This window comes from Vanellus vanellus, assembly GCF_965231255.1.
Source record: "Vanellus vanellus genome assembly, contig: HAP1_SCAFFOLD_33, whole genome shotgun sequence".
NCBI classification, from domain to species: domain Eukaryota; kingdom Metazoa; phylum Chordata; class Aves; order Charadriiformes; family Charadriidae; genus Vanellus; species Vanellus vanellus.
In genome coordinates, this window is record NW_028128339.1 from 1,090,249 (window position 1) to 1,110,746 (window position 20,498).

The 20,498-nt window shown below is 46.5% G+C and overlaps 1 protein-coding gene across 1 annotated transcript in view; it reads left to right on the top strand.

Annotated features, from left to right (window-relative positions):
• Positions 1–166: 166 nt before the first annotated feature.
• LOC309684576 (sentrin-specific protease 2-like) overlaps positions 167–20,498 on the top strand; it is a gene marked incomplete at both ends in the record, with an annotated part of 111,032 nt that continues 90,700 nt past the window's right edge. Inside the window, one exon of the mRNA XM_082500463.1 lies at positions 167–190. Coding sequence (XP_082356589.1) covers positions 167–190 — 24 coding nt within the window. The remainder of the gene's footprint in view (positions 191–20,498) is intronic.

A 20,498-nucleotide genomic window follows, 5' to 3' on the forward strand; every position in this document is an offset into this window, starting at 1 on the left:
ACCTGTGCCATGAGGAGTGACATTCCTCCTCCGCTGCTTGCGCTTTCTCCTCCTGGCAGGTGCCTTCCTCCTCCCTGGTTGCAGGGAGTGGCTCTGTGGCCAAAGTGGACGGCCATCTGCCTCACTGCCCTGGCTGTTCCGTGGCAGGCAGATGCGCTTGAGCTCCATGCCGTCTTCTGGTGAGCTTATGGTCAGGCGCTCCATGCCTCTGATTATAATATCGAGGTCATCCGCGCTTGTGCCATCAGGAGTGGTGTGCTGCCTCTGCTCATTGAGCTTCCTCCTCCTGGGATGAGCCTGCCTCCTCTGCGGTTGCGGGGAGTGGCTCTGCAGCGTTCCACACAAAGGTGGGCAGCCATGCGCCTCGCTGCTCCAGCTCCTCTTCCTTCCAAGCATGCTTGGCATCCGAGGGCCTGGAAGCTCGGCAAACTGTGGGCCAGCTGCAGGGACCCCTGCTTTTATAGGTCCCCAAGAACAGGCAGTGTGAGGTGGCTGATGACATCAGGAAGCCATTGTGATGTTGATTGGGACTGTGGCTGATGCGTGTGGCCAACTATGGTATGTTTGGGCGTGAGGGGGCTGTGGCCTGAAACATGCCCAAATGTGGGAAGAGGAGGAGGGTCGAGGGGGCTGAAAGCCTCTTTCCTGGGGCTCGTTCCTGCCCGCCATGTTGCTTGCCCGAGAGAAAGGCCACCCCTTGGGCATAGGGATCACCTTCCAGCTCCCCTCATGAGCCCTGGGCTCCAGCTCTCTCCTCATCCCGTAGCTGGGGTCTCAACAACATGGTGGCAACAGTGTTCCAGGAGGGCTGGGGGTCCTCAGTGCCCTCCCACCGACCCAGTGCCCTGCAAGTGGCAAAGCCCCCCGTGCTTGATAGTGGCTCTTCATCTGAAGTAAGGGCCTGGGTGGTAGTGCGACAGGCCGCCTTCCACAAGGTTGTGGCTGTCGCTGCCCATCTGGGGAAGGCAGGACAGCTCACCTTCGAAGAACCACAGAAGCATAGAGGTTGGTAGAGACGCTTGGAGGTCTTCAGTCCAAGCTTCTGCTCAGAGCAGCCACAGCTGGATCCCGTTGCTTGGGACTTAGTTCAGTCATGTTTGGGTACCCTCAAGGACAGGCTTCACAACCCCTCTGGGCCCTTGTGCTGTGTCTGAGGAGCCTCATGGTGACAATCTTTTCATTTTGTCTAGCTGGGATTTCTTCTGTTCAGCTGTAGTCACCAGTTGGGTCCACCCCGAGCCTCCTCTTCTTGATGCAGACCAGAGGCAGCTCCCTCTGCCTGCCTCTTGTGTGCCCCTCACCATCCCAAAGGCTTTGGGCTGGGCCCACAGCAAGTCTTTTCTTGGGCTGTGGAAACCAGGAGGGGGACAGAAGAGTCCAGATGAAGTTTCCCAAGTGCCAAAGAAGAGAGGAGGCATTTCAATTGCATTTTCTGGTGTCGTTTAATTGTCTGGGTTTTTTTTTAATGGTTTATTGCACAGTCTTCTTCCATGTTGTCAGTCACTTCTGTTGCTCTTTTCCTTAAAATGTGTTCATGTAAGGCACTGGGGCATTTGGATACAATGAAGGAAGTCTGTCCCTTTGTGTCCTTTGCCATTGATTTGTGAGGAGAAGAGCAAGGGGGAAGGAAGAGGAGGACAATCAGCAAATGGTTGCGGTAGCTCAAGAAATCCCTTAACTTGAAGCTGTTATCCAGCAACCTAATCAAACCAAGACCTCTTCCCATTGCAGTTTCTCTCATGGGACCTGTGCTGTGCTTTTTATCGTCTGGACTCTAAGTAGCTACAGATTTTATAAATATTTTTCCAGCTCCCCTGGTGATGAGTTTGCAAAGAGAGTGACAGTTCCCTGTTCATGCAGATTGATTTCTGAGGTGCATTGGGGTAAGGACAGTTTTCCAGCCTATTTGGAGCCAAGTGTTGAATCTGACTGGGGCCAGTAGGTGGAGGGAGGTCATTCTCCCCCTCTACTCTGCACTGGTGAGGCCACAACTGGAATACTGTGTCCAGTTCTGGGCTCCCCGCTTCAAGAGAGATGGGGAACTACTGGAGAGAGTCCAGCATAGGGCAGCTTAGATGATTAAGGGATTGGAGCATCTCCCTTATGAGGAAAGGCTGAGAGAGCTGGGACTCTTTGGCCTGGAGAAGAGAAGGCTGAGGGGAGACCTTCTTATTGCTTCTAAGTATCTAAAGGGTGGGTTGAAGGAGGATGGAGCCAGACTCTTTTCAGTGGTTCCCAGTGACACGGCAATAGGCACAAGTTGGAAGTTCCATTCAAATACAAGAAAAAACCTTCTTTAAGGTTAGAGTGATCGAGCACTGGATCAGGCTGCCCAGGGAGGTTGTGGATTCCCCTTCTCTGGAGATCTTCAAGACCCACCTGGATGCAGTCCTGAGTCATGTGCTCTAGGTAATCCTGCTTTAGCTGGGGAGCTGGACTAGATGATCTCTAGAGGTACCTTCCAACTCTGAAAATTTCATGATTCCTGAAAACCAAACCTTACTCCTATCAGAAGAAAAACAAACCTTACTCCTATCAGAAGAACACTAAAGCCTAAAACTAAGACCTAAAAGATGGCTAACGAAGACCTAAAACCTACACGGGACTATCACCTAAGAGGGAAACGCTATTAAATACGATAACTATTTCTCTGCTGTTTGCTTCTTCTGGGTCTTTCTGGAGTGGGGGCGACCTCGTGGTGGTGGATCCTCTGCAGAGCCCAGGTGCTGCCCCCATGCTAGAGGTCGGTGGGGTTTTCTAAACAGACTAAATTGACCTTGTTGGTGGTCTGAGATGACAGTTGCCCAGTTGCCAGCTGGAGGAGGTCACCATCTGGGCTTCTCTCGGCTTCGCCTCCCTTTAAAAAAACTGCTGGGGCCTTCCAATCATCCCGCGGGTGATGGCATTTCATGTGAGGATTCCTCCCATTGATCTTCCCAAACACCCTGGAAGGGAGAAAACAAACGGGAATTTTTAATTTCTTTTTTTAGTTTCTTAGACCACGTTTCATTAGTTTTATTTTGTGAGTTTCTGCTGTGTTTTGCTGCGTGGTCCTACACGGTTTCTGCCGGTACCCCTGGCTGGTGGGACCTTGCTGGTTAAACAAGAGAGATTGTTGGGGATTAAAATAGGAGAATTAACGGTGCGATTGCTTAAATTTAAGGTGGATCGAAACTTGAGCAGCTTTGCTGGGAATGAGTGATGTTGCTTGGCACGAGTGACTGCAGCGTGGAAGCCCTCGGACCGCAAACCGCAAAAAGGAACTTTAGTGGAACCTCTTCTTAGTGAAAATAGAGAAACGCTGGGATTCTTCCACAACCAGATGAAGCAGAGCAAGCCTGTAATTCGAGGAAAGGGCCTTCAAAGAGAGTGAGAAAGCGTTCCAGCTGAAGTCAGCAGGAGACAGAGGAGACCCAAGTGCGGATTAGATGGGAGGAGGGTGAAACTGCACGAGTAGAAACAATCCCCACTGCATTGTCGCTCCAATCAGCGCAGAGGAAAAGCGGCTATTAAAAATATTGCTGGGACAAAAAGTCGGTGCATGCAGAACACAGAGGTGCCTGAACACCTCAGGGAATAGACCTTCTAAGGCACTGGAAGACAAGCGACAGGGCACTCTGTTCGGAGATACCCAGCTTGAGCTGGAACAAAGCCACTCTGGGGCAGAGACGGGGCTCCGGACTCTCCTTCCCAGTCGGAAGCTGAGGCTGGATACAGCCACACCGGGACTCCTCTCCCAGAGGAGGTGAGAAAGGAAAGGGGGTCTGGTCCCAACCTCGTGACTCGGCGGGAGGGTCTCCCCACGTCAGAAAACACAGAGCTTTGGGTTTAAAGTCAAACAATACCGCCAGAAGGCTGTGGGGCAGGGGGAACCCTCCAGCTGCCCTTAGCTCAGCTCCCCCTGGGTGCCTTTAAAAGTTTCCATCGGTTTGAGCCCAAAGCAGCAGGTTTCAAGAAGAAAAACGACCAGCTAACCTTCCACACTCTCTGCAGGGAAACAGCCACATCGCCGGCGCCTCCACCCCAGCACGGAGACTCACGTGGGCGTCTTTTCACAACTCCTCTGCTTTTTCTTGGTGTTTTCCTTCGGCCCAAGCCGGCGCCTCTTCTTCGGGCTGCAAGCAGCCTGTAAAGCAGACAGCCTTTAGTTATTTCTCCTTCTCCTCAGCAAGGGGGACAGCTAAAGTGAACAACTAGCTGGAAACATCCCCAATGGCCACAGCAGCGAGGGGTTTCTTTTTGTGCTGGGTGTAACGCGTTCTGTCAGTGCCAGCCTGCCCTGCTGAACTCCTCTGAACACGAAACAGATGAAAAAATGCTGAAATTCGATGGGAAGGAAGGGGTGCAAAGACAGACCTTGAAAGAAAAACCATAAAATTCCTACTGTCCTCAGTGGAACAGCACTTTCCTCCACAGAAGTCTGTACAACGGGTTTAAAGTGTAGAAGTACTGAGCACTGAAGTGACGTGGTTACCCAATTTCTACCAACGAAAAAAAAAAATTCTGTGAACACAATTCCCGTTTCCTGGGAAGGAATGTTTCGGCAACCCCTGTGCAGAGCTGTGTGACAAGCAATTCCTTTTATGGAGCACTGGGATGTTACGGAACATCCCTGAAAATCAGCAGCAGCAAGTTTAATGTGAAGGGGATTATTTCCCAGAGCCCGGGATGATAGCTTCATCGAGGAGCGACATCTCGCACCAACCCCCGGCAGTTTTTCTACCTTCTCTTCAGCCTCTTCCACCTCCTCCTTGTTTCCCTTCAGCTTTTCTTCTGTCCATTCAGCTTGACTGCTGGCAAATCTGACACGTTTTTTCCAGGTGTAGTACTATTCGACACACTGGGACACGGTCTTCGTCTGAATCTATTGGGAGAAAAACAGAAGCGATTGATGAGGGAAAGACTGCAGTAAAACATTTAGGGCACAGACACAACAAATCTATCAAGCGCTGTTTGTCTGTCCCCCCTTGTCTCTGGTTCTCACAGCACAACGTATGGGAGAGATCAGGCAGAAAATGAGCCTCCTTCTTCTGAAAGGGCTGTAAAGAAGCCATGGGAGGGCAGAACTGTACGTTATATGCCGGTGGTCAGGGGAACGTGTCAGTATTCTTCTTTTAGTATTTCTGATATTTTGCACCAGAGAGATTAAGTATTCTGTGGTCATTACACATTAGGGCCAATTATGTCTTGTACTGGTGTCTTTTTAGCGTGAAGCGGCATCCCAAGAACAGGATTCCAACACACCATTCAAAAGACGACTTTTCTGGGTTAAAACTCCCCTCCATGCTAACAACCCAAGACCCGCCTCGGTCTAACGGCTTTACCTTCTTCTGTATCAGGTGGAAATCCTTCTGGTGTACAGAAAAGGCCTCTTTAAATAACTGCTCCTCAAGAGGCGTCCAAGTGTCTGCGCCTGGGAAGAAACAGAGACACGGAAACGATTAGACCACTTGCAGCCTCACGGAAAACCGCACAATTTTTTCGTCACGCATTAAAATCTCTCCTCCTTCGGAGAGCAATTATGCAATGTTGCAGGGAGTTCGTTAGCAGAACCAGTTATGGCTGCCGGCAGAGCAAGCCCTGCACGCAGTAAAGCCAGCATACGAAGGAAAGGAGTGTACGGTGGCGTGGGGCGTCACCGCACAGGAAAACAGTGGGCTAGAACATAGGGATAAGGAATTCCCCATGCCAAAACCCCACCAGAACAGATTAAAATGACTGTTTTCCCCGCCCCAAAGAACACGAACCGCTGCTCGCATGTTTCTAAAAATCACTTCTTTCAATCAGAACAAAGGGAACGGCAGTACCCGCTCGCATTCCCGGAGAAGCAACAAGCTCTGCTTCCACTTTACCTGCGTAATGATAATCAGCCAGGGGATGGGATTCAGGTCGCTGGGGTGCCCCAGACTGCAGCATCTCCAGACCCTCCTGCGGGAGTTCAGAGAACAAGACTTCGATTCCCCCTCATGAGGGGCCAAAAGGTCAACTCTTCAGCCCACTGTGGGAAGACGGTGCTCAGTCGATGCTCAGCAACAGCGCGTCGGGGTCACCTCTGCCCACACGGGAGTTGATGGGAATATTTCCTCAATCCACACTGATGTGTTTTAAGAAACCAGAACCTGCGGAGATCTCCGGGGACCAAGCTGTGGCACCCCACCGGCCACCACCTCCGGGAGAAGACTGCTCGCTGCTGGAGTCCTTCTGGGCTCATCCCTGCTGCAGGTAGAGCCTCCTCGTGCAGACGCAGCAGACGCCGAGTCCTCTGCTGCAGCTCAGCACTGTGAAATCCCTTCTCCGAAGAAGAGGGAGCAAAGCAGACCCGCTCGGGGGTTCACTGGGGTCAGGCTGGAGGCGTTTGCTCAGCAAGGAGAGCCCAGGGACGGTGCAGTTGTCAAGCACAGGACGTTTCTCCGGGGTAGACCTCGGGTTTTAGCGAATATTCCTTCATTCCCAGCACTGGGAGTAGGAAGACTTCTATTCTCCCAATTGTCACAGAATTGACAAGAGACAAAACAAGCTCCTATTGATACATGGTGTCTGTCACCGCACGAGACCTTAACGCAGATGGCGGCCAACAGGCAGCACGCAAGAACTCTGCCCCTTTAGTAAAGGGATTTGAGCCTGCGGAAAAGAAAACTCAGGAGCGACTCCCAGCTCACCCCAGTGCTAAAGGCTGTCCTAGTCCAGCAGGAATTCGAAAACAGCTGCTTCTTACCAGAGCGTCATGCAGGCGGTGCAAGGCATGCTTGAGGTTGGCTCTTTCCCCCGGCACAACGTTGGAGCAGGAGAAGTTGAGCAGATTTGTCACTAGAAATGCAACAAAACGCAACAGAAAGTCAGTTTCCATCAAGAAGGGAGAAAAGGTGTGATCCAAGGCAGAGGGCAAACAGAGCAGACAGACTGGAGACCCAGAAAAGGCACCGAAAAAAAGGCAGGTTATCCGGTATCACTCTCTCTGCCTTCAGAGCAGCTTTGGCACTGGCAGCTCCAGAGACAGATCTCGCAGTTGAGGTGGGACAGCTACAAACGGCCCTGGCCGTCTCTCCCAGAGGACGTGACTGACAGCGCCACCGGTTGCTATCTCTTCACTGTCCCACCAGATCTGAGCACAGATCACACACATAACGACATGGATTCTGCCACCAATACACAGCTGCTAAATATCCCCGGCTGCTGCCGATCTGTAAAAAAACCTCCAAAATACAAGAGAACGCTGAGCCCGGTGCAGTGACAGTGCAGCCAGGGCTGTGAGTCGGAGCTGGACGGAGTCGCAGCCCCTGAGGTTGAAATCAGCCCCACGTTTAGGCACAACCCGGGGTTTTAAGCCTCGCTACAAACCAGCCCCCCGCTTTGGAAAAAAACAGGGAGATTCACCTTGAAATAAACCATGTTCTCCATGCCAAAGGGGTGCTGGTCCATGGCCACTGCCGCCCTTAGGGCCAGTTCCATGGGGCTTCGCTTGACCTGGAGCAGAACTCGAGGGTGTGAGGACAACGAGACCCCTAAACAAAACCTAAAAAAAGGAAAAGTTCAATAAGATTTGCTGTTCCTCACCCATCTAACCCTAACCACTACAACTGGCCTTTAACAACCATGCCTGATCACAGAAGAAAACTGAAACATCCCAATTCCCAGTTCAAACACAAGGCGTGGAACTGCCCAGACCCCACGTGTGGGCTGGGCAGACGGGGGGCTCTTCTTCTCAAAACCCGCAGGAAGAGAAAGGGCAGGAGTGTTTTCCCAGCCCTGGAAGAGGCTGTGGGGCTGCCCCAGCGCTGAGGTGTGGGGAGAAGGTGGGAGGGAGGAAATTCTGCCCAGGAGTGGGGTTGGGGGAAGGAGGGGGCTCCAGCCCTGAGGGAAATGCTGCTCCTCCTTTTATGAATTGGAAACTGGGATGATCATCATTCCGCTATTGCAGACGCTTCACAAGCAATTGAACAGAGACAAACAGATCGCACTCATAGAGTCTCTGCTGTGCTTTGGCCGGTGCGACAAGCCAAACCCCACTGCTTCTGGCTCCTCACTTGAAAGGCAAGGACGTACTTTGCTTTCATATCAGTAATGTTGTGAAAACTCAGAAATCACGGGTTAGTCATACAGTCAGAATTACATGTCTGCACACCAACAAAACTGCTCTTTCAGACTACTCAGCGTTGCTTACAATCTTGCAGGGTTTCGGCTGGGCAAGTTTGAAGAGCGCCTTTACATTTCCTAGGTGGGGAGGGGCATGTTGCTTTTACTAAAAAGACTGAATTGTAAACATTTCTGTCAAACAGTTACCTGAAGAGTTGTTTTATACTTAGACAAGGGGTTTGCATGTGGATTTCTTCTCCTCCAAGCTGGTGCGTTGTAAGGTCCTGAAGTGTATTTGTCTATAGAAAAAAACATAGACGTTGCCTCTTAATTCCGGCTACATGAGAGACGAGATAGAGGTCCAGGAAAGACTCTCCGTCTGATACGTGAATTGAATGTTACATCAGCTGAAGTGTCAATGAAGGCATCAGGTGAATCCTACATTGTCTCTCACATACAAGCTGGTATTAAATACAGACTTTCTCTCTGGTAAAGATAATTTGTAACTTGCAGTGTTTGCATCAGGCTCACAGGATCTTCCAAATGAGGCAATTCTGCCACGGACATCCTTGACCTGAACAAAGTGAATGTTGCCATGCTGAAAACCTTCCCAAAGGCATCGAGTGCTTTTAGATTCAACAAGTCTATAATCCAATCCCCTCCTTTATCTCTGCTTGTGAAAGCACTAGAGGCAAGGCAACATGATGGTTTTGTTCTAGGCAGTTGATTTGCATCAGAGCATGCTGCATAATGACTAACCATTTTCTGTAGCGCTTGGTTAAAAAACATTATCATTAATACTCTGATTTGCTGTTGATTCCAGACTATTTCCATTAATTCCAATTACTAATTGCACAATAATCTCAAAAGTTGCAATTTATACAAAACGTGTAAGTATTACCGTAGTTTTCCATTTAGGTGCAAAATCTTCTATTTATGTCAAGCTGGTTCTTTTGTTTGGAGCTTTTCCCACCACATGGCTCAGGCACTGCTGAAAATAAAGGTAGAGAAAATGGTAATGGTTGTCTCTATGATAAAAATGCTGATCACCTTTTTTTTTTTAAATGCTTTATCCTTTTGTAACCTGGAAATTTGATAAGATGTATTCTTCACTTGAAGAATGTTTTCTCTGTAATCTCTGTACAAATCTGTCCACATTTCATCAACGTAGAAATTCTATTCTTCAACTACTCTTCATCCCTGAGATGAACCAGTGATGTTGGGATTCATTTAACTTAAATTTATTCATCTGAAAGTAGGGGTTACTTTGTCTGAACGAAGGTTCCTTGTATTGGAAATTAAGGCAGGGAGGCACCTGAAGAGGAGAACCCAGCTTAGGAGAGATGACTGGAACTGGCAAGATAAAATCACCTGATTAACTTATGATTATTTACATTATTTACCACTTAATTTCTTGATGAAGTGACAGATGAAAAACCACAATTATCCAGAGAAACCATGGAAACGGAAAGTAGAAAGGCAAAAAAACCCCAGTGATGTACTGTACTAGATTGCATGAAGCTCTATTAGCAATGTAAAAATAAAGTGAAAGATGTACAATTATTGTTATGTCTGAAAAAGATTGCCAAAAAGAAAGATACAAGACAGAATCCCACCTGTAGGCTTCTTGTCAAATTTATGACATAGTACATACTATCAAGAGGAAACGGAAAAAAGATGAAGGAAAATATCATAGAATCGTAGAATCGCTGAAGTTGGAAGGGTCCTTTAAGATCATCAAGTCCAACCATTAACCTACCCTGACAAAACCACTTCTAAACCATGTCCCCGACTACCACATCTACCCTCTTTTTAAACACCTCCAGGAATGCTGAATCCACCACCTCCCTGGGGAGCCTATTCCAATGTTTAACAACCCTTTCAGTGAAAAAAATGTTTCCTAATATCCAATCTAAACCTCACCTGACATAACTTGAATCCATTTCCTCTCGTCCTATCAGTTTTCACCAGGGAGAAGAGGTCAGCTCCCACCTCTCTACACCCTCCTTTCAGGTAGTTGTAGAGGGTGATAAGGTCTTCCCTCAGCCTCCTTGTCCCCAGGCTAAACAACCCCAGTTCCCTCAGTCGTTCCTCATAAGATTTGTCCTCCAGACCCCTCATCAGCTTTGTAGCCCTTCTCTGGACATGCTTCAACACCTCAATGTCCTTCTTGTAGTGAGGGGCCCAAAACTGAACACAGTACTCGAGGTGGGGCCTCACCAGTGCCGAGTACAGGGGGATGATCACTTCCCTAGTCCTGCTCACCACACTATTCCTGATACAGGCCAGGAAGCCGTTGGCCTTCTTGGCCACCTGGGCACACTGCCAGCTCATGTTCAGCCAGCTGTCCACCAACACCCCTGGTCCTTTTCTGCCGGGCAGCTTTCCAGCCACTCTGCCCCAAGCCTGTAGCATTGCATGGGGTTGTTGTGACCCAAGTGCAGGACCCGGCACTTGGCCTTCTTGAACCTCATACTATTGGCCTCACGCCATTGGTCCAGCCTGTCCAGATCCCTCTGCAGAGGCATCCTACCCTCAAGCAGATCAACACACCCGCCTAGCTTAGTGTCATCTGCGAACTTACTGACAGTGCATTCGATCCCCTCATCCAGATCATTGATAAAGGTATTAAAGAGAACTGGTCCCAGCACCGAGCCCTGGGGGACACCACTTGTGACCGGACACCAACTGGATTTAACTCCATTCACCACCACTCTCTGGGCACGGCCATCCAGCCAGTGTTTGATCCAGTGAAGAGGACAACTGTCCAGGCCATGAGCAGCCAGGAGAATGCTATGGGAAACGGTGTCAAAAGCTTTGCAAACATCCAGGTCAATACCATCCACAGCTTTTCCCTCATCCACTAAGTGGGTCATCTTATCATAGGAGGAGATCAGGTTTGTCAGGCATGACCTGCCTTTCACAAACCCATGCTGACTGGGCCTGATCACCCCGTTCTCCGGCATGTGCCGTGTAATGGCACTGAGGATGACCTGTTCCATGACCTTCCCAGGCACCGAGGTCAGACTGACTGGCCTGTAGTTCCCTGGATCCTCCTTCCGGCCCTTCCTGTGGATGGGTGTCACGTTTGCCAACCTCCAGTCAGCTTGGACCTCCCCAGTTATCCCGCACTGCTCATAAATGATGCAAAGTGACCTGGTGAGCGCTTCCACCAGCTCCTTCAGTACCCTTGAGTGGATCCCATCCGGCCCCATTGATTAGTGCACCTCCAGGTGCTGAAGCAGGTCCCTCACCATTTCCCTTTGGATTACAGGGGCTTCGTTCTGCTTCCCATCCCTGTCTTCTCGCTCAGGGTTCTGGGTACTCAGGGAACGACTGGTCCTACTGCTGAAGACTGAGGCAAAGGCGGCATTAAGTACCTCAGCCTGTTCCTCATCCTTGGTCACTATGTTACCGGCCTCATTTACTAGAGGAGAGAGATTAGTCCTCTTTTTAATGCTAATATATTTATAGAAACTTTTTTTGTTGTCCTTGACAACAGAAGCCATGTTTACTTCCAGCTGGGCTTTGGCCCTCCTGATTTTTTCCCTACATAGCCTCACTACCTCTTTGTAGTTCTCGAGTGGCCTGCCCTTCCTTCCAAAGTCCATAAATCCTCTTTATTTCCCTAAGTTGCAACCCTAGCTCCCTGTTCAGCCAGGCCGCTCTTTTTCCCCAACGGCTGCATGAATGGCAGGAAGAATGAATTCAGTCCTCCATCCAACATAAATCATGTGAAAAAACAACAGTATAAATCACAAACATTTAGAGTACGTTTAAATCAATAACAGAAATTTGAGTAAGACCCAAGCCCTTGTTTATTCAAGATGAAAAATAATCCTAAATAATGAAAACAGTCACAAATCCATCATAATAAAGACTCCAGAGAAATCCTAGCTGTGGAAAAATACCATGCAAAGCAAGCATTCTTTCGTCCCCTGCTGGGAGGAAAAAAGTTGAACAAGAAACATTTCTTGAGAGGAAATGGAAATTTTACTGCAAAACTAGTACTATTGCTATCGATATTTAGATATCAATTAAAATGAAAAGTTAAAGGTGGACTAATCCACAGCTTATTGCATATTTCAAAAGAGTAAATCTCATAAAAGATGCTGTAAAAAGTGGGGATGAGTATGTTAGTGCACATCGGCAAATCATTGCATTCATCCTTTTTTGTTGGCAGAGACATGAATTCCTGCTATGAAGGTGGCTAAATTATTGTTCATGAACTGTCTGACTAACTGTAAAGCTTTATAAAGCTTTACATTTCTCCCGATGCATACCGCTGCAATCTGCGTCTGAAAATTGTGATGGATCAAATTTACTCTTGCCCGTATTTAGGCAGAAATAACTTAAAAGTCACCTGCAGGGGCAAAATCAAAAGCAGCACAATACAGACAGATATATTTGAGGCATTTTGAGAATCTCGTGCAAGCAGGAACCCACCTGTACGTCCACTGAACTTTGGTTTTGGGGTGACGGTGACAGTAGGGTACACTACATGTGCTGCTCGTCAAGGTTCTGAAGAATTGAAATAAGCCTTTCTTCCAGTTTCCCTCACTAAGGTGCAGAAGAAGCAGTTTCATCATCTTTACGTTGACCTCTTTGTTGGTGATGTGGTTTTACTTTGGGGTCTGAAGCATGATATCCTAAAAGGGGAAAAAAAAAAACCTTAAACAATAACGTTGTGCTGTTACTCAAAATTTGACACATTGCAGGAGACTGGAGGCTGGAAGACAAGATTAAATAAATGTTCTTTGTCGTTAGTCCAATCCAAATATGGACTGTCCATCTTTGACCCTGAGAACAGAAATTAACTAGGTGGTGCTAAATCATCTAACAGTTTAGTCAATGAAAAGGAATAAGCCAACTGTTTTCTCCAAATACCTTTGCCTGTTACTGCATTAGGTGAGTTTCTTGGCTCCGCAGAAATCCATTTCTTTTCTTTTACTTCTTTACAGTGACTGTTCTTTACCAGCTCAGTGTGGTTTGTTTCTGAGGGATTAAAATAACACATATTTACTTTTTTAAGAAGCATACAAAATTTTCTTATGATGAGAAATGCTACGATGTTTTGAAAACCTAATGTCCAGCTTCATGAAGCCTTCTTGGGTGGATCACGTTTTCACGTGTTAATTATTCTAAAAGTCTCACTCCGCCAAAAGAAAGCAAATGTTGCTATATTGCCTCTAGCAGAGTTCCCGGTCGCAAAATCTTGAAAGCAAACTCAAAAACTGACTATAAACACAAAGATCAACATTACTTTGAACTCCTACCATTGCTTTGATCAGTGTTGGCTCAGAGTGCTTCTCATTATGAATTAGAAAATCTTCATGAATATTGCATTTAGGGTTTACCATTTAAAACTACAAACATTTGCTTTAAACCAAATATGTGTTTGTAATAACTGAGAATCAAAAGTGGCATGCAATTTATATGTGTGTCACAGGGGGAACAAAACCTTTTCCAAAGTCAGTGTAACACCTGAATGGAAGCCAATGCAAACGGACTCCAAAGTGCAAGGTGACAACTTGTGAGCTTGAGCCGCATGTCCTTACAAGAAAACTCGCTTAGCAATAAAACAGGAGCCTTAATATGTTCCTGTCTACCAGTGCTTATTGCTCATCCCTTGCCCACGAGGTGTGCTTTGCCTCTGTCTCGGTTGTATCAGCTCAGCTGTGTGTTGCCCTGCAAGCTGAAAAACTAAAATGACATGGGATGAAAACAACTTCACTTTATTAAAGGATAATTTAAATCCTCAGTGATACAGTTTCTAGCATGGGCCCACGCATAATTCTAACAGCTGAACGGGCATTGCTGACAAATTGGCATTGGTGACAAACAACATTGCAGAAATACCATTGTATGGCGAAAGATTCAACCTTCATATAGTACCTTTACCTCTGACGTCAACATACCTAGTGAATAAGGGTATTATACTATAGACAGGTCTTTTTTATAGCTCCACAGAACCATTTTCTTTTCCAAGATTAAGCAGAAAACAAATCGATTGGAATCAGCATAGAGGATTCCTTTTTTACTATAATCCTAAAACAAGCAGAATCATAAATGGTGTTTTGGATTGTTATAATTAATGAAGCAGCATGAGAAAGAGTCTCTAGAATGTAAAGAAAAAAGAATAACTCAAATACAAAATGATGAAGTTTAATGTGTGCCTATTCAGTTATTTACCACGTGATGTTCAGCAATGAGAAGTGATGCTTAAGTATATTACCTCCATTTTCAAAGGATCTGTGGTCTGTTCTGGGAAGACTCTCTGTGGGTACTCTCCTTCCGGAACATTCTCCTTCTCTTTTTGTGCTGCTAATGTTTGTAGGAATTGTATTACCATTGCCTGGAAAGGCAACAGAAAGAATGTTTGAGCTGCTTGTGTGTAAGCACAGGGAACGGCACTGCCGTCCTCTTCCTCCCACCCCTATGAGCTAATGATGTGTTCAGGGCAATGTCCTTGAACCTCTCCGTCTATATTCTTCTTTCTCTATTGTTAGTTACCTGGATGCTGTCTGGTGTACCTCGAGCACCTGATGCGTACCTCCCACGCTCTCTAAGAAAATATAGGTCAATACACAGGTTAAAGAAGACTATGGCTCCAAAGTAAAGAACCAGCTACAAATAACCCGCTCGTTCTTTAGCCTCTCACTTTTCGTGAATGGTATTTGGGAACCCTATCTGATTGAATTTATGGCATTTTCAAGATGCGTGTCATCATAGTACCTGTGATGTGCCTCAGAGAATTCAATTAAAGAAGCGGTTTGGGGAAACATCTCTATCCTTTTCTTGGAAGGTATCTGTCTTTTCAGACTCTCTCAACAGCAGCTGTGAACACAAACGCCTCATCCACTCCGCTCCTCTCAGTGCTGACCACCTGCCCAGGTACATCCTTTCTCTGCACTGTATCGGTGGCATGCGGACCTCTGGAACATCCATGGTTGAGCCCATGGAGACCAACGCATGCCAAAGGACACCCCCTGGCTGAACTATGAATTACTTCTTCTATCTCTAGCATCTAGACACATCCTGGCAGTTTGTGAACATAACAAAATACTGCCAATGATGAGGCTACTGGTGGCAGAGGTAAGCCCACTTCGAACTACAAACGGAACCTCACAAAGCAAGTGGCACTATAAAGTAGCCACAGTGCTCTTCGCCCGGCCCCTGCTACTCTGCCTGTTCTTCCTTTTCTCCTGCTAATGTAAATTAAGCAGTTAGTTCCTCTCAGTTCAGGCCACAATGCAGCAGAAATTGTGGACTTCTGCTTCAGTTTATGGGGTGGCTGAAAGCCAAACTCTGTCCTTTTTTTCTTTTTGCTCCAAAACTGCAAAGTAATATCAGGTGAAAATTTACCTGCAGTAAACAGATTGATACATTTTATACACTGCCAAATCTACTCTAGAATTCTCTTGTGAAAAGGATGAAGCCTATCCACCAAGGTACTTAGGTGTCAGTATTTTAATTTGCTGTATGTGACTAGCTTCTAAGTGCACTTTATGGAGGGTTATGCTCTTTCCTCGACCGTAGTCTGACTGGTTCTGTAAGGCCCATGTTCTGTGAGATATCAACTACATGCAAATCTGTTTCACCCGATGGAAGTGGAAAATGCACAGCACATCACATGCTCAAACATGTGGACGTCAAAGCTTTTGGGAACTCAGGGACTGATCCTGCTCACATTGAATTTAACAGAGGGTGCAGACTGGCTAAAAGAAGCAGAACTGGTACATAACATAGAACAACTTCTGCCGTCTTGCAATGAAAGAAAATTTCACTTCAGATTGGTTTTATGGAGAGTGTATAGCGTCCAGCGCATTTGCAGGCAAAGAAAAGTAATCTCATCTAAAAATTATGAAATACATCATAATTAGGTACCTTTCACGTTGGGATACTTTGATGCAATTGCTTCTCTTTCCCGAGGTAGTGCCTCGCATCTTTTCCCTTCAACACATGTGTTCCTCTGCCACAGAGCAATCACCTCCTATAGGAAAGAAGTCTCACAGTCATCTGTACTCAAGAGCACCCTGAGAAATGAGAACAATGCAAAGACTCTGCTCTTCTTATAATTACATGAAGTTTATAACAGGAATGAATAAAAATATGCATAGAATTCCACAAAACCAAATAGATGATTCACTAAGGCTCACAAAAAGTTAGATAAACAGTCCACTTCGAAAGCTTTCTATAAATATGGGTATAAAGAGAGATTTCATTCTAGAATTTTTTCTCATCTCTATCCTTTTCTCGGAATGTACGTAGTTATAAATGAAGATATATCTTAAAAGCGATATTCATATATTGTTACTGATTTCCTTGTTTATAGTCTAAATATATTGAAATACTTGCCAGAAATAGCTTATCAAAACTATGTTAATAACAAACATTTTAAATGTAGAAATGAGAAGAAAATAATGTTGCCCAATTCTATTTAACAATTTAGGCTGGCAAAAACGATCAGTCGAAAAACTGTGACTTCACTTGTCTGCATTATTCAAAATTGAGACAGATTTTCCATTCCCAATTTTTATCAGCACATCATCCTACTCAAATCTGCTTTACATAGAACAGTATTGTGGGAAACCTCGGCTGGTCCGAGGCATCAGAATGCGAGTTTAACATTGACCTTGAGCAGATATCCGTGTACCCTTGAAGAGACTGGGGAGTCCTGAGAAGAGCTAAGTAAAAAGATAAGGGTTGGCAAACATCCTGGCTTTGACCAGAGCATGAACAGCGTGTGATGTGAGAGCGTATGGGGCAAAAGTAGAATGCTGAATATATGCATAGATAAGCACCTGGGTAAGAGAATATAAAAAAACACTGCTTGTTAAATGAAGAAATTGGATTGCTGCAACTTGATGTCCAGTGTCGTGTCCATCCCAACAACAACAACTGGTGACCCCGACGTGATTCTAAGGAAGAAGACGACTGGAAATAGTCGTGGGGACGGAGCCCAGTGAAGCTGAGGACAGCGGGCAGAGCTGTTAATGGATCCGGATCATATTTAAGAAGACACCTGTAGTAGGTGAGCCACCGGGGACATGGGAGGGAAGTTAACTAAGGAGGAGCAGACTAGACTCTCCACATGGACGCTGTTGTTGAAACGGCAAGGTGTAATCCTCCCTGAAGTGACTTTGCAAAAAATGCTATTGTGGGGAAAAGAACGGGGAGTAAAAGTAACATCGGTTACAGCATTTAGTATAACGCAATGGACAAAGCTGGGGCAGACTTTATTTGAGGAAGCTACGCGCGGCTCAAAAACGGCTGTTGAGTTGTTAACTACGTGGCGACTTTTATTAGAGACATTAAAGAACTTTAGGTAGCAGAGAGATTTAGCAGGAGGGAGTGAACAGCCGTCCGCAGCCCCTGCGCTGTTTGCCTCTAAACCTCGTGTTGATGATTTAAAGGGGCAGGAGATTGCTGCTCGGGAAAATAAAGGACTGCTCCCGATGAACACAAAAGATAAACAATATAAATATGTATTACCTTGCGACCAAGCTGCAAGTGAAGGTGCTAACCGATCGGGATTTGTATTGCCTAGAGACCAAGTCGAGAGCAGTGAAGAGATCCAAAAGACCCTTCCGGAGGAGGTGCTCATCCCTTGTGAACCTCATAATCCACCGTTCCCTTATCCACCTTTGCCCCCTGAATCGGACAATGAGGAGGAAAGCAATTTGATCGACTGGGGCTATTCCCCTCCAGTTTCTGTCCCTTCTGCCCCACCTCCCCCTTGGCCTTCTCACACTGATGTAAAATCGCAAATAGAACAAGGGGGTCCTCTCTGTTGTTCAAAGTATCCCCGAACTTGGGACTTACCACCAGTTCAAGCGACGGTTAAACCCCGAAACCCTGTCCGATTTTGGAGGGAGGTGAAGCAAAAAGCGATGGAATTGGGTGAATGGGACTTGCTGGAGAAAATACCTGTTTCACTTTCTCATGCCGAGTCTCCTAGTACTGAAATTGCCGAGCCTGCTGCTTTTCCTGTAGTATACAATGACCCTGCATCAGGCAGCCCCATGAACATATGCCCTATTCCTGGAAAGTGATTCAGGATTTGCAGAACGCTGTTGCTCAGTACGGCCCGAACTCTCCTGCAGTAATGCAACTCATAAGATTGCTGTCCTTAGAAGCGATGACTCCTTATGATATTCAACACCTCGCTCAGATTATTTTTCAGCCGGTGCAGTTAACAGTTTTTAGAAGCATTTGGCAACAAAGAGCTGAGGCACAAGCTGTGGCTAACTTACAGTTTCCGCAAGGGGACCCTCGCTACGGTAATGGCGCTGAAGTATTAACAGGGATGGGTCAATTTAATAATCCACAGCACCAGGCGCAATGGCCCCCCCTTGTGTTAGAACAAGTGAAGCAAGTAGGAATTGAATCATTAATCCGTACTGCCGAGTCGGCAGAGCCAAAACAGAAATATACCACTATTAAGCAAGGTACTCGTGAAGCATTTCTTCCGTTTGTTGAGAAACTGCAGGCAGCCATTGAGCGACAGGTGTTTGGCACTCACCTCCGTGAGATGCTACTGAAACAGCTAGCCCGAGGTAACGCGAACGCGGACTGCCAAAAAATAATTGAAGCTTTGCCAGGTGATCCCACCTTAGAGGCCATGATAACCACATGTGCTAAAGTTGGGTCTATGGAACATAAAATGACTGCACTTGCAACAGCAACGGCAGTAGTGCGTGTGCAAAGCCTAAAATGTTATGGGTGTGATCAGTCGGGCCATGTAAAAGCAGAGTGCCCTAGAAAGAAGCCACAGAGAACTAGCCCTCAAAAGCAGAGTACAGGAGGTGCTGCAAGCATGATGTGTCATCGATGTGGAAGAATGGGACATATTGCTAAGCAATGTCGCTCAAAATATCACTTTAATGGGCAACCTATACCATCGGGAAACGGCAAGAAGAGCACGAAAGGGTGTGCGCAGACACAAATACCCCGCCTCAACAATCCGTTCCTGGGAGTAGTGCAAGAGCAACCCTCTGTGACAGGCTATCAGGAGAGACAAGAGGGGCAGCCGGGATGGATGGATGTATCTACTGCCGAAGCAGTGACAATAAGTACGAAAGAGGTACACAAGGTGCCCCAGGACGCTTGGGGACCAATTGGCAAAGGTTTAAGTGCCTTACTCATAGGAAGATCTAGTACCACCTTACAAGGCCTCATGGTATATGTCGGAGTGATTGATGCTGATTACACAGGACAAATACGTGCCATGGTATCAACAGCTACACCACCTGTGACTACTGAGAAGGGAACTCGACTTGCTCAGTTAATCCCATTTCAAAGTTGTGTTCCATGAACAAACTACGTTACACGTGGTAATGGTGGTTTTGGCTCTACAGGAAAGCCACAAGTCTATTGGGTGCAGAGAGTATCTAATCAATGCCCACAAATGCATTGTGTTCTTGAACTTAATGATGCCACCCCCAAGAAGATCTGACTGACTGGATTATTAGACACTGGAGCAGATGTGACGATCATCTCTTTACGGGAGTGGCCTGTTGCTTGGCCATTAACCTCCAATGCCTTGGGAGTGGCAGGACTCGGAGGAGTTGCCAACAGTTATATGTCCACTAACCCTATTGTGATTGTAAACTCAGAAGGGCAAAGGGCTACAGTGCGGCCATATGTGACCTCAACTCCTTTAAACCTATGGGGAAGGGACTGCTTAGGCCAATGGGGAGTTCGCATAACTACGGATTTTTAGTCGGGGCCACTGTATTGCAGGGTGTTTCTCAACCCACTTTAGCTCTAAAATGGCTAACAGAAAAACCGGTGTGGGTTGATCAGTGGCCCCTTGGCAAAGAGAAATTAACGGCCCTGCAGTCTCTGGTAACGGAACAACTTGTTGCAGGACACATAGAGGCCACACATAGCCCTTGGAATACCCCAGTATTTGTTATCAAAAAGAAATTGGGGAAATGGAGATTGTTGCATGATTTGAGAAAGATTAATGATGTCATGGCAACAATGGGAGCACTACAACCGGGATTACCTTGGCCTACTATGATACTTATGGGGTGGGAAATTGTTGTAATAGATTTAATTTTTTTTTTTTTACCATCCCTCTGGCAAAACAAGACAAAGAAAAATTTGCATTTACTGTTCCGTCTGTGAATAACATGGAGCCTACCAAAAGGTATCAGTGGAAAGTGTTGCCACAAGGTATGAAAAACTCACCTACATTTTGTCAATGGTCTGTAGCAAAAGCGTTGACCATTTACCTTCACACCCACTGATTTAATTGGGCACACAAATAACCTTTGGACAAAAAAAAAAAAAAAAACTCAGTCGTAGGAAATCCAGTGGAGGGCCCCACAGTGTTCACAGATGGGTCAGGAAAAACTGGAAAAGCTGCCATTGTCTGGAGACAAGGAACACAATGGCGACATAAGATTGAACATCAG